This window comes from Mycetomoellerius zeteki, unplaced genomic scaffold, assembly GCF_001594055.1.
Source record: "Mycetomoellerius zeteki isolate Tzet28-1 unplaced genomic scaffold, Tzet1.0 scaffold368, whole genome shotgun sequence".
Classification (NCBI taxonomy): Eukaryota; Metazoa; Arthropoda; class Insecta; order Hymenoptera; family Formicidae; genus Mycetomoellerius; species Mycetomoellerius zeteki.
Window position 1 is genome coordinate 65,243 of NW_017257358.1, and position 10,686 is coordinate 75,928.

Consider the following 10,686-nt stretch of genomic DNA (forward strand, 5'->3'; position numbering starts at 1 on the left):
GCTGAGACTCGAGTGGTAGTGGGGGTCGCTCGCCGGAATCAGCCCGAAATGTGCATCTAGTGCCGAGCACTGGCTTAGCGGATCCGCTAAACGCTATATTGGATGATTTAAAAGAATACACCAATAGCAACGAGCGCTCACGGATCCTCTTCACAACAGTTGAGTTTGCTGAACGCGACCATTGGGTGCATTCAACGGACTCAACAGTTGAGTGAGCGCTTGCTGTTATTGGTGTATTCTCTTAGCACATCCAATCAGAATTTTAGATCTAGAAGAATACATCAATAGCAGCGAGAGCTCACTCAACTGTTGAATCTGTGTGTATAATATTATATGAATAAACGTACATACTCTTTATAAATTAACGCAAATTGCTTTTACGTCTAGAAGAAATACTTACATATTTGTTAGATGTATGTATGTACATAATATCTCTTGACATACATGTATATACATAAAACCGTCTGTCCGTCTTTACTGAAAAATAACAAAAATAAAGAATAAATATTAAAATTTTTTTTCTTGAAGTGTATAAGGAATTGACCAATCACAGTTGAAAGTGAAGAAAATTAGTCGAATATAATTAAATTTATGATTAAGTTGATTTCTTACTACACATAATTTCTTACTACGCATAATTAGATCCGGGCTTAATTGATTAATTTTTTTTAACGATTTTAGGTTTACTATATTAGGTTTACTACACCTACTACACCCATACTATACCCGGGCTTTGTTCGTTTTCGTAATGTATAAATCTATTGAATTACTAAATAGTGACTTTTCTCAAATGAAAATAATAATGAAGACGTCTTCCCCAAATAATTTCTAATCGATTCCATTCATAAAACACATTATAAATAAAATCGCTGTCTGCTAACTTGACGCATGATAAAATTTGTTAATTACAAGAAAAATACTATTTCTCAAATGTTTAAATGCTTTTCCCAAATTTCCCCAAACAATTCCTAAATTATATAGACATAGAGTGCATTCAGTACTACAACCGCTCACTGAGCGCTCAGTGAGCGCTTGCATCTTATTGGTATATTCCGTTAAAACTAAAAATATAGACCAAACAGATACAAGAGCTCACTGAGCGCTCAGTTAGCGGTCGTGGTACTGAATGCACCCATAAATAAATCAGAAATATTCAATTTGTCTGCTGTCGTCAGTGGTGCTCAGTGAGCGCTTGCATTTTATTGGTATATTCCGTTAGAATTAAAAATATAGACCAAACAGATACAAGAGCTCACTGAGCGGTTGTCGTTGTGAATGCACCCAATCATAAAACAGTTGCAAAACTGTCATGTTCGACTGACAGCTGAACGCAGCTACTTTGAACAAGCAAACGGTCTAGTCCAAATTATTGAAACATTAGAATATTATTTTTTAAAAGTAACAAATATCTAAATATCTATAATAAAGGAGAAAGAAGTATTAATTATTATTAATATGTATTTGTTCTCCTGCGGTTTATATGGTTAATAGAAATGTCAAGTATGAGTTATTTTAACGATTTGCATCAACTGTCGGGTAAGTAATATATAATATTTTTACTTTTAAAAAGTTGAAGTAGATGTGATCAAAGAAAGTATTTAATTAATAAATTTTACAGTTATTAAAAGTATACATTACACACACAGGCATAAAGTACTATTTATAAATATCATACTTTTCACGGTTTTCTTTTGTTTTTTCAGATATTTCCAGTATTTCTGCAATCTCTCAATCCAGTGGCAGATTAATTGATAGAGTAAATTTATCGCAAAGTTTGTTAGACAATTATTCCAGTGTTAGTAACAATAAATTTGTGATAACCCAGGAAACAACTGCCATCGAAAAAACGATAAAGTTGTTAATATCATGCGAAGAAAGTATAAGTGAACATGTCAAAATTAACATTATCTATCAGTGTATAAAGAAAGCATCTTTGAATCCCAAAGATGTTCTTTCCAAAAGCACAGCTAGCAAATTACGAATGTTGCTTTCAATTCATGAGCTGGATAAGTGTATGCATCTTCCTTCGACAACAAAATATATGCAAGATAAATTGATACTTTTGGGAATTTGTGATTTACCATCATGTCATTTAAATTACGATGAAAAATTAGAAGTGAAATGTTGCATCGAGACAATGTTACGAGAAACAATACACGATACGATATTGAGGTAAGTGTTTTGTGATATATATAAAAAAATTTTAATAAGTGTGTACTAAGTTCTGTAACAATATTTATTAATTTATATGATGATTAATAAAACTCTTGATATCTGTGTGTTGTAAGATATGAAGCCTTAGGAGGAAATGTTAAGGAAGCATCAAAGAACGACTGTAAGACACATAACAAATTCTTAGAATATTATAATGTGCCAGCAGTACAATGGAAAAATAAAATTCAAGATTTGATTCTGCAATGTGAAAGTGACTTGCTGAAATATATAAACTTAATGGATAAATGGAATAAGTTGAAATATGAAGATATAAACCAAGTATATTTAGAAAAGACAGGCTATTTATTGCTACAGGCACAAGTTGCTAAGTTACAAGCAAAGATAACAAAACTTTCTTGCACAATCAGAATGTTCAAAGAAACTTCAACTACTATTAATGCTTTTAAAATGCTAAATCAATTAGTCGAAAAGAAATTAAAAATGGTTACAGATGAAATTCGCCAGAAGGAAGATTTAAAAAAGCTGTACGACAATATGAAGGATACAGAATATGATCAGGTGTTGTTGATCTACTCACAGCTCTGCAATGCAATAAAGAAGAAAAAACATATCTTGGATATGTTGAAATAGTTTTATAAATAAATGAAGGATTTAATAATCAAAGCAATAAGTATACATATATATATATCTGGCTCAAAAGTAAATATTTTTTGCATTTATATCTTATTGTATTCTATAAACTCTTGATAAATATTGTATGGCGTAAGTGTTACTAAATAAGTTATTTTGATTTATTAAAATGTATTATCTTAAAACAGAATAACTTTTTATTCGCTATCAGAAGTCCTATTTTCATTCTTCAAAACAATAAGAGGTATGCAATTTTTGTCAGCGAGAATTCCATGTTCGATGAGGAATGCTTCCACGTCCGATGAATAAAAATCTATTCCCAGATGATCCGTAACATGAATAAAGTTTCCTATTACTTGTCCATTTTTGTACACCAGCAATGTTGGTACACCAAATTTTTTGAATTGTTTGCTGAGACCTGCAATTGAGCCTAAAAAAAAGTTACACAAAAATATATGAAAAAAAATATAATTTGTTACAATATATTTGAATTATGATATGAAATTTTTTTCTGAAATTCTGAAAAATATTGATATACAAAATGAGAACGTTTTATGCTAAAATTAGCTCTAATTAAAGATGAATAAGAATAAAAAAGATCTTACTGTTTACTTACAAAGTAAAACTTTAATTATAATTAAAAATATTTAAGTCTATATATATGTATATATACAGGGTGTTTCATTTTAAGTGATATGGTCGATTATCTCGCGAATCGATTTTATTGAAAAATTTTTCAAACGAAAGTTGCTTGTAGGCGGACACATGATGGAAATGTGGACTTGACCTTGAGTGACCATGTCAAAATCAGGTCGTTATTAATGTTTTTTTTAATGGAAACCCCTATTTTTTATTACATATTCTTGTAATTTATCTCGAGAGCTTTCCAAAACACTATAATAAAGTTACTTTTCGTTAAATACTTGTTAAATTTAAGGCAAGACTGATCACTGATCCGACCGATTAAGGCAAGACCGATCACTGATCCAGCCAATTAAGGCAAGACCGATCACTGATCCGGCCGATTAACAAATGAGATACATGGATAACGCCGGCGGTACTGTAACTTTCAAGCTCCATAATTCGGAAAATACTTAACGAAAAGTAACTTTATTATATATTGTGTTTCGGAAAGTTCTTGAAATAAGCTACAAGAATATGTAATAAAAAATAGGGGTTTCCATTTAAAAAAACATTAATGACCTTGATCTGATTTTGACAAGGTCACTCAAGGTCAAATCCACATTTCCATCATGTGTCCCCCTTCAAGTCATACAACTTTTGTTCGAAAAATTTTTGCGTGCGTGCATGCGTACACACACATATATATATATTATATATATATATTAGACTGATAAGCAAAAAATAAAATTTTTTTTTTAATCGGCCTCTTATCTCAAAAGTTTCCATTTCATGCCAAAAGAACACCTCTAACTTTTATCAAAAAATATTAAGATTTAGAGGTCGCTAGTGAACGATTTTTAAATTAAAAAAGTTTCATTTTCCTTAATACATATTTGATTTGATGCAAAAATTGCTTAATCTGGATTTTAAATGTAGTACTGTATGTTTTTTTGGTCGCTGAACATGATGCAATAATTCATTTAACCCTATGATATACGCCTTAAGAAATATAGCCTGATTAATGTGAAAAAATGATCAAATTTTGAATTCAAGGTCGATTTTAATAAGGTTCTAAGCGTTCAAATGGGTCGTTACTCCCTTCAAATTGTAGGTGTTCACCCAGAACAAGATCCAGTTGGAATTTTCCCGGGACTTTCTATAGGGCCTTTAAAAGTTGTATTTAACTGGATTATAAAACGTTTTTAAGGATAGAAAAAATTTTTTTACAAGTTCTACAGTATATCACTTTGTAGATTTGATATCCTCAAATCAAATGCCTCAATTTGACAATAAAAAACTCTTTCTTAGGAAATGAAATGAATACATAATAAAAAAATATACTACATAATATGTAATTTATTTCAATTAAATCATATTTTTTTGTATTATGTACTCATTTCATTTTCTAATAAAGAATTTTTATTGTCAAATTGAGGTATTTAATTTGAGGATATCAAAACCACAAAGTGATATACTTTAGAATTAGTAAAAATATTTTTTTATCCTTAAAAACGTTTTATAATCCAGTTAAATGCAACTTCTAAAGGCCCTGTAGGAGGTCCCGGGAAAATTCCAACTGGATCATGTTCTGGGTGAACAGACCTACAATTTGAGGGGAGTAACGACCCATTTGAACGCTTAGAACTTTGCTAAAATCGACCTTGAACTCGAAATTTAGTCATTTTTTTACATTATATAATCGGGCTATATTTCTTAAGGTGGCGTATATCATAGGATTAAATGAATTATTGCATCGTATTCAGCGACCAAAAAAACATACAGTACCACATTTAAAATCCGGATTAAGCTATTTTTGAATCAAATCAAATGTGTATTAAAGAAAATCAAAACTTTGATTTAAGAATCGTTCTCTAGCGACCTCTAAATCTTAATATTTTTAAAAATTTAGGGATGTTCTTTTGGTATGAAATGGAAGCTTTTGAGTCAAAAGGCTGAAAAAAATATTTTCTTTTTTCCTTGTCAGTCTAATGTGTATACATATATATATATATATATATATAAAATTAATGATGTTGACAGTGGAAATCACATTTCTTTAATTTTATATAATCTCAAAGTTAACAAACCTAGAATTTTACAAAATTTGATGTAAGGGTATTCTTCTGCAAGAGATATTAAACATCCATTCATGGCTTCACAGCCAGATACATTATCCTCGTAAATGTGAACGATAACAATTACTGACTTGTCTTCTCCATCAATGGCTTGTAGAAACTGATCTGTGTTCTCCAAATCAATAACTCTCCCAAAACAAAGTTTCTCTGTTTTTGCAAGCATTTCTTTCATTCTTTGTTTCTGATATTCTAAAAGAAATTCATCAGTTAATAAATTTGCTAACTCTGGATCTGTCTCGTTCAGTTTTTCCTTTTCTTCATCTAAAGCACTGCGGCAAGTTAAACTTAGTTTGTTAATCAACTGTAATCTTTCTTTCTCTTGTGATTCTTGTTTTTCTGCTTCTAACTGCTTATATCGCTGCCAATCCTTCCAAGAATATATTTCGTATTAATGTCAAACATTATCTGTTTAATATTTGATTAACAATAAGACTTAAATATATATGTATGTATATGTACGTGTGTTCAATTTGGTGTTTCTAGATTTTTATATCTTTCTATAATTAAAATACAATTATAATAAACACTACGCGCACACACACACACACACACACACACACACACAATTATACCTTTATAACACCTTTAGGTCCTGTGTTACTGGAAGTTCCATGCCATTCCAAATATGAAGGTGCAATATATTGTGCAGTATCATTAGTATATTTGACATCATCAGATTCTTTATCGGAATCTCCAGAATCATTTCCCTCATCTTCGCTAGAACTGCTGCAGTAGTAGTGTAATTTTTCTCCCAAAATTTTATCCTCCAATGTTGACATGATGTTGGAATTTCAAACTTTGTAAAAAATAATAGATTAAGTATGTAACAGAAATTTATTTGGACTTTTGACTATTTTTGAATATTGCTCAAAATTAATAAATTTGCAAAATGTTTGGTGATTAAAAATATAATCAGATGGATCTTCTAACTTAATTAATATTTGTAATTTAATTCAACAAAGTATCTTTAAAAACACAAACTTACGGAATAATCACTAAATAATTCTAAAGAATTTTATTAAATCTTATGATCGTTCAATGGAAAGATTCTCAAATTCTTTTCTTTTATATGTTAATAGTACGTAAATCTTTGGTAATTATAGTTTAGCTACAGCACCTTAAAAATCAATAAAATTAGGCTTGTTCGACGCGTTTTTGCATGAAACAAAATAATCTGGCAGAAAAAAGCGTCGCTCTGTCCCAGGAACCGAAATATTAAGCGTTAAGCTGATTCTGCAATGAGTCGATAGTCGGTAGTCCTAAAGTCTTATCGGTGAATCGGTGAAGTTGGCCAACAGCCAACTTATACGACTAAGACTACCGATTTTCTTAAGATTGACCAAATTAGACTTTATTCCTTCCCATTAATCGAGTTAAACGACTCGCTGTACAATTAACAACTAAAAGAAATTACAACCCATGTAGACAGTAGCGTTTATTGGTTCGAATAAAAAAAAACAACATCCTACCCAGTTTGGGGACTAACCTAGAAGTTGCAGTCTAGACAGTGTCCACTTTGGAATATTTCTAACCCATGAAGACAGTGGGATGTGAGAACAGTCTTTAGTGACAGTAAAAACCCATTTGAAATTCGGGGTGTGAGGATATTTCTAAAGCCTATTTTTAAAGACTGTTCTCACACCCCACTGTCTTCATGGGTTAGAAATATTTCAAGCGGATATTGTCTAGGCTACAGCTTCTAGACGGTTAGGATATGTTGCATTTTTTTTTCGGGGCAGCATAGCTACCCCGAATCGATGGCTGCGTTCAGCAGACTCAACAGTTTTGCAACCATTTTATGATTGTCTGCTGAGATAGGACCATTCTTCTAGATCTAAAAGTATGATCCAATTAGCGCGAAGGAAACTTCCAACAGTTGCAAAACAAACGTTCTGCTGAACGCACCCAATGGCTGCGTTCAGCAGACTCAACAGTTTTGCAACCGTTTTATGATTGTCTGCTGAGATAGGACCATTCTTCTAGATCTAAAAGTATGATCCAATTAGCGCGAAGGAAATTTACAACAGTTGCAAAACAAACGTTCTGCTGAACGCACCCATTATACACTACTATATACACACATTACTGTCTATAAGGGTTATAATTTCGTAGTGTTGTGTGACAGATTTCCTAACCTCAATAGTCGTGAACTTTAACGCTTATTTTATTTTTTTTTTATTACATCCCATTGGGTGCATTCAGAAGCGACGACCATTCACTGGGTGTTCCCATTTGCTGATTTCCAGTATAGTATCCAGTAACCGCCATGTTGTATTACTGGGAAAGCGTTTCCTTTCTCTAGTAAAAAGATCCAGTAAAATCATAACCTAAATTCGTACGTGCTTCAGAGAACCTGCGTTTTCTCGGGTTTATATATTTGTGAATTTTGCGATTAAACAGAGAGGTACGAGGTCTGTTCGCGTTGCATGAAATCCCCAAATATTTTTGCACTTAAAATGAGATAGATATATATTTGGCCTTGAAAAGAGAGAAAGCGAAGATGCCGAGTGTCAAAAGTGCAAGCAACGCGAATAGACCTAATGGCTGCGTTCAGCAGAACGTTCGTTTTGCAACTGTTGGAAGTTTCTTTCGAGTTGATTGGATCATACTTTTAGATCTAGAAGAATGGTCCTATCTCAGCAGACAATCATAAAACGGTTGCAAAACTGTTGAGTCTGCTGAACGCAGCTATTGGGTGCATTCAGTACTACGACCGCTCACTGAGCGCTCAATGAGCTCTTGAATATGTTTGGTCTATATTTTTAGTTCTAAAGCCCAGTGTCCACGATGCTAGAAATCCGTCCGAGATCTCGGATGAAGAAAGAATTGACCAATCGCATTGATCATGTGACTAAATTATTTAAATGTGATTGGTTAATTCTTTCTCTCTCCGAGATCTCGGACCAATTTCTAGCATCGTGGACACAAGGCTTAACGGAATATGCCAACAGGATGCAAGCGCTCACTGAGCACTCAGTGAGCGGTTGTAGTACTGAAAGCACCCATTGTGTTTTTATATTTGTTTTAGTTTTGTTGTATTGTTTAATTAGTTGATGTTGTTATTAATTGTTTTCATTGTTAGTGACTGATTTCTTGTAAATTGTATAAACTCACGTGTTTGTTAATCATTTTTAAAATTTTTCAAAAACTCATACATGCGGGTAAATTATTTGATGCAAACAATTTTTTTATAATATTTTTATATTATTATTAAACAACTGAAAGTGTGTGTATAACGATATTCTTTCATTTTAGTGGCACATTTACACGCGAGAATGTCATAACCCTTTTTCTTCATTTCTTCAGCTACCAGTTGCCACATCTTTCGTAGGACCATTTTGCCACTGCTCATGTTTGCATATTCTTAGCGATATAAATTTATTAAAAGCAATATTTGCTCATGTGTCCAAATCATTCCTCTACCACTAACAGAGACCTGCGATGATTCTGTAAAAACACATAAACTTTATTAATGCAAAATCAATTCTTAATTAAACTGTTCATTAAGTAACTGATATTTACTTTAATTTCAATCGATACACATCATATATTTTAAAATTTTCTCATATATTCATCATAAATGGAAACTATTGAATATGATTAATATTGATAAAAAATTAATTAAATTTATACCTGCAATATCAACATCATGAATGGCTTCATGTACTGGTAAACTTCGAGGTAAGGATTGTTTTCATTGTTATTTTCTGTACGTGCATTATGAATCAATCCATTAAAAATGCGTTGAACAAATACCATATCTACAAAATTGTATAAATTTTATTTTTCAATAATATAAACAATGAACATTTTTGGACTACATTACAATATTTGAGACATGCAGACAAGAATTTAAAATAATTTTCGGTGTACGCTATCTCTGTATATATACCTGAATGGAAAGATAAAATTACAAAAAAAAGTTACCTATTGATACCCGTTGAGCATCCTCCGGGGATAAATAACATTCATATAATTTATTTGTGTCTGCATAAAAAAACTGAAATTTTTTTGGATGTACTTGGTTCGTCACTTGTCTGAGATGTCGCTGCCATTTTCTTCTTGTTCGTAATATAAATATAGTGATAATATATTAAATAATATACAAAATGATGTCAAATGATGTTTAATTATTTTACTTATTCATTTATTTATTACAATTTATACGAATGTTTATTGTTTTTTACACAATATTTGAAGAAAGAAGAGAAAAAGGAATAAAAAAATAAAACATGTCATTAGAAAACACAAAATTATAAATATATGAATAATAGAAAAATAATAAATTATACTAACAACAATAATAAAGAATAATAATAGATAAAAATAACCAACAAAAAATTTTTCATAATTTACAAGAAATCAGCTACTAACAATGAAAACGATTAATAACATCAACTAATTAAACAATACAACAAATATGAAACAAATATAAAAACACAATACCTCTCTGTTTAATCGCAAAATTCACAAATATAAAACCCGAGAAAACGCGGGTTCTCTGAAGCACGTACGAATTTAGGTTATGATTTTATTGGATCTTTTTACTAGAGAAAGGAAACGCTTTCCCAGTAATACAACATGGCGGATACTATACTGAAAATCAGCAAATGGGAACACACCCATAGATGGTTCCTGCACACTGGACGCGGAAACGCTTGCCGCGCGGCAAAATGTGACGCGGTTGCCAATAAGCTTACAGCTCCTAACATGTTCATTGGTTACCGTATCGCATTTTGCCTCGCGGTAAGCATTTCCGCGTCAGTGTGCAGGAGCTATGAGCGCTCAGTGAGCTCTTGTATCTGTTTGGTTTATATTTTTAGTTCTAACGGAATATGCCATTAAGATGCAAGCGCTCACTGAGTAAAAAAGGGATTAATTTATTTGTTATAATACGTAATGTAAAATAACTTATCTATTATCGATATAATCTTTAATATCATATTCCTTACTTATTTATTATTGTTTATTATTTCTCTAATGCCGTGTTTAGGCCTTTGACTATATAGTATGGACTGCCAACAGCAACTTCAGACTTGTTGTCAAGATGTGTCGCGCCCCCATCGACCAATTGCAGAATGCGTGAACTAATGTCACAGTATAACTACAATACAGTAGCGAC

At 31.7% G+C, this 10,686-nt stretch overlaps 2 protein-coding genes and 1 long non-coding RNA gene across 6 annotated transcripts; 1 reads left to right on the top strand and 2 right to left on the bottom strand.

Annotated features, from left to right (window-relative positions):
* Nucleotides 1–1,444: 1,444 nt before the first annotated feature.
* LOC108725920 (uncharacterized) lies at nt 1,445–2,823 on the top strand. Its single transcript, XM_018453230.1, has 3 exons — nt 1,445–1,536; nt 1,704–2,172; nt 2,289–2,823. Exons 1-3 carry the CDS (start codon nt 1,494–1,496, stop codon nt 2,803–2,805), a joined length of 1,029 nt encoding a protein of 342 aa, XP_018308732.1. The 5' UTR covers nt 1,445–1,493; the 3' UTR covers nt 2,806–2,823.
* A 117-nt stretch (nt 2,824–2,940) lies between these two features.
* On the bottom strand, nt 2,941–7,268 carry LOC108725918 (phosducin-like protein). 4 transcript variants are annotated; one of them, XM_018453227.1, is made up of 4 exons: nt 7,051–7,268; nt 6,137–6,360; nt 5,517–5,931; nt 2,941–3,235 (listed from the first exon to the last, which is right to left on the bottom strand). In XM_018453227.1, exons 2-4 carry the CDS (start codon nt 6,341–6,343, stop codon nt 3,003–3,005), a joined length of 855 nt encoding a protein of 284 aa, XP_018308729.1. In that variant the 5' UTR covers nt 6,344–6,360; nt 7,051–7,268; the 3' UTR covers nt 2,941–3,002. The 4 variants fall into 4 exon arrangements, with proteins under 4 accessions (XP_018308729.1, XP_018308730.1, XP_018308727.1 ...); XM_018453228.1 differs by having other exon boundaries at nt 7,034–7,268; XM_018453225.1 differs by lacking the exon at nt 7,051–7,268 and adding an exon at nt 6,594–6,618.
* A 1,528-nt stretch (nt 7,269–8,796) lies between these two features.
* LOC108725921 (uncharacterized) lies at nt 8,797–10,088 on the bottom strand. The gene is made up of 4 exons (XR_001936775.1): nt 10,011–10,088; nt 9,492–9,622; nt 9,198–9,325; nt 8,797–9,011 (listed from the first exon to the last, which is right to left on the bottom strand). It is a non-coding gene; the product is annotated as an uncharacterized lncRNA (long non-coding RNA).
* Between the last annotated feature and the right edge of the window lie 598 nt (nt 10,089–10,686).

Excerpts from the sequence above, each read along its gene's own strand:
- LOC108725920 (XM_018453230.1), top strand. The coding sequence starts at position 1,494 with ATGTCAAGTATGAGTTATTTTAACGATTTGCATCAACTGTCGG. Across the intron at positions 1,537-1,703 it reads CGATTTGCATCAACTGTCGG|ATATTTCCAGTATTTCTGCA; the intron begins GTAAGTAATATA and ends TTGTTTTTTCAG. Across the intron at positions 2,173-2,288 it reads ATACACGATACGATATTGAG|ATATGAAGCCTTAGGAGGAA; the intron begins GTAAGTGTTTTG and ends GTGTGTTGTAAG.
- LOC108725918 (XM_018453227.1), bottom strand. The coding sequence starts at position 6,343 with ATGTCAACATTGGAGGATAAAATTTTGGGAGAAAAATTACACTACTAC. Across the intron at positions 5,932-6,136 it reads GACCTAAAGGTGTTATAAAG|GATTGGCAGCGATATAAGCA; the intron begins GTATAATTGTGT and ends TATTCTTGGAAG. Across the intron at positions 3,236-5,516 it reads CAAATTTTGTAAAATTCTAG|GCTCAATTGCAGGTCTCAGC; the intron begins GTTTGTTAACTT and ends ACTTTTTTTTAG.